The sequence below is a fragment of the Cebus imitator genome, unplaced genomic scaffold (assembly GCF_001604975.1).
Source record: "Cebus imitator isolate Cc_AM_T3 unplaced genomic scaffold, Cebus_imitator-1.0 Scaffold62, whole genome shotgun sequence".
NCBI lineage: Eukaryota > Metazoa > Chordata > Mammalia > Primates > Cebidae > Cebus > Cebus imitator.
Window position 1 is genome coordinate 3,051,802 of NW_016107377.1, and position 1,493 is coordinate 3,053,294.

General features: G+C 40.4%; 1 protein-coding gene across 1 annotated transcript in view; it reads left to right on the top strand.

Annotated features, from left to right (window-relative positions):
• Positions 1-1,493, top strand: part of RC3H1 (ring finger and CCCH-type domains 1) — a 93,459-nt gene that overhangs the window by 81,869 nt on the left and 10,097 nt on the right. Inside the window, exons 18-19 of the mRNA XM_017529911.2 lie at positions 662-885; positions 1,061-1,070. Of these exons, the coding sequence (XP_017385400.1) occupies positions 662-885; positions 1,061-1,070 (234 nt within the window). The remainder of the gene's footprint in view (positions 1-661; positions 886-1,060; positions 1,071-1,493) is intronic.

Genomic DNA, 1,493 nt, shown 5'->3' on the forward strand with positions numbered 1-1,493 from the left:
GCGCGATCTCGGCTCACCGCAACCTCCGCCTCCTGGGTTCAGGCAATTCTCCTGCCTCAGCCTCCTGAGTAGCTGGGATTACAGGCACGCACCACCATGCCCAGCTAATTTTTTGTATTTTTTAGTAGAGACGGGGTTTCACCATGTTGACCAGGATGGTCTCGATCTCTTGACCTAGCGATCCACCCGCCTCGGCCTCCCAAAGTGCTGGGATTACAGGCTTGAGCCAACGCGCCTGGCCCTATTTATTTTATTTTATTTTTTATTTTTTTTTTGGTAGAGGTGAGGTCTGGATAATGTTGCCCAGGTGGGTCTCAAATTCCTACCCTCAAGTGATCCTGCTGCCTCACCCTCCCTTTTAATTGTCAAAGTGCTGGAATTAAAGGCATGAGCCACCATGTGCGGCCAACTTCTCTTTCAAATCAGAAAAGAAAAGCAATTTAAGATGAAGTTACTGTTTACTAAATTTAAATGTCCCTGTTTTGTTCTTTTTTTTATTCAAACAGTACTCAAAGAGAACAGTGCCTTACATTTGCATTATTTTTGTTGCAAATAGCTGGGTGATACGCTGCTTAAGGCTGTGGTCTGGAATTGAGCCTGGTTATTCTGTGCATGGTGTGAAGTGTGTTGAGTTTTCTGTGTGCTTGGCTTTATGCACTAGGCTGTTAGTAACAGGCTGGTGTTGCAGAGGGAGGCAAACACCCTGGCAGGCCAGTCGCAGCCTCCACCACCACAACCTCCAAAATGGCCTGGAATGATCTCAAGTGAGCAGTTGAGCTTGGAACTGCACCAAGTGGAAAGGGAAATCGGGAAGAGAACACGGGAACTGAATATGGTGAGTGTTACACAGGGAGAAGAGGGGGAAGGTGAAATGAAATCTTTCATGTGGCTCTAGAATTATCTGGAGCTACAGAATCATCACTTCAAGACACTCTGATGAGTGGTTAATATTTAAAGTAATTCTCAAGCAGGTGGGCTACCTTCCTGTTTTATCATTCCTCTTCTCATTCTCTTTTGTTTGGGTGTGTTCTTTGTCTTAGAATTCTTCGTTAACTTTTAGAGAAAACAAGGTTTTAATGATTCTTTAAGAACTTACTGGAAGTTCTTAAATTTCTGTTTAGCATACTGATTAGGAAAGCAGATAGGATGCTGTTTACTATTTTGCAATAACAACATGTTATATAAAGGTATATTCACTAAATAACATTCTAGTTTTGTAGCCGTTATAATGATGACCTATTTTTGCTATGGTGATATTCAAACTGCACATTCTTTTCTGTGGAACTATATCCATTAATATGCTTAGGGTTTGCTTCATAGTGCACATTCATTTTAGTAAATTTTGAATCTTAGGGGGTTCCTTAGGTTGCATGATATTTGTTATTTTTTGTTGCATAGTTTTCATAATCTTTCTAGGCAAATAAATTGAGTTTGCAGGTTTTTTTGCTTTTTTTTAGTAAGTATGTTATAGATATTTATTGTACTTGGGTTTA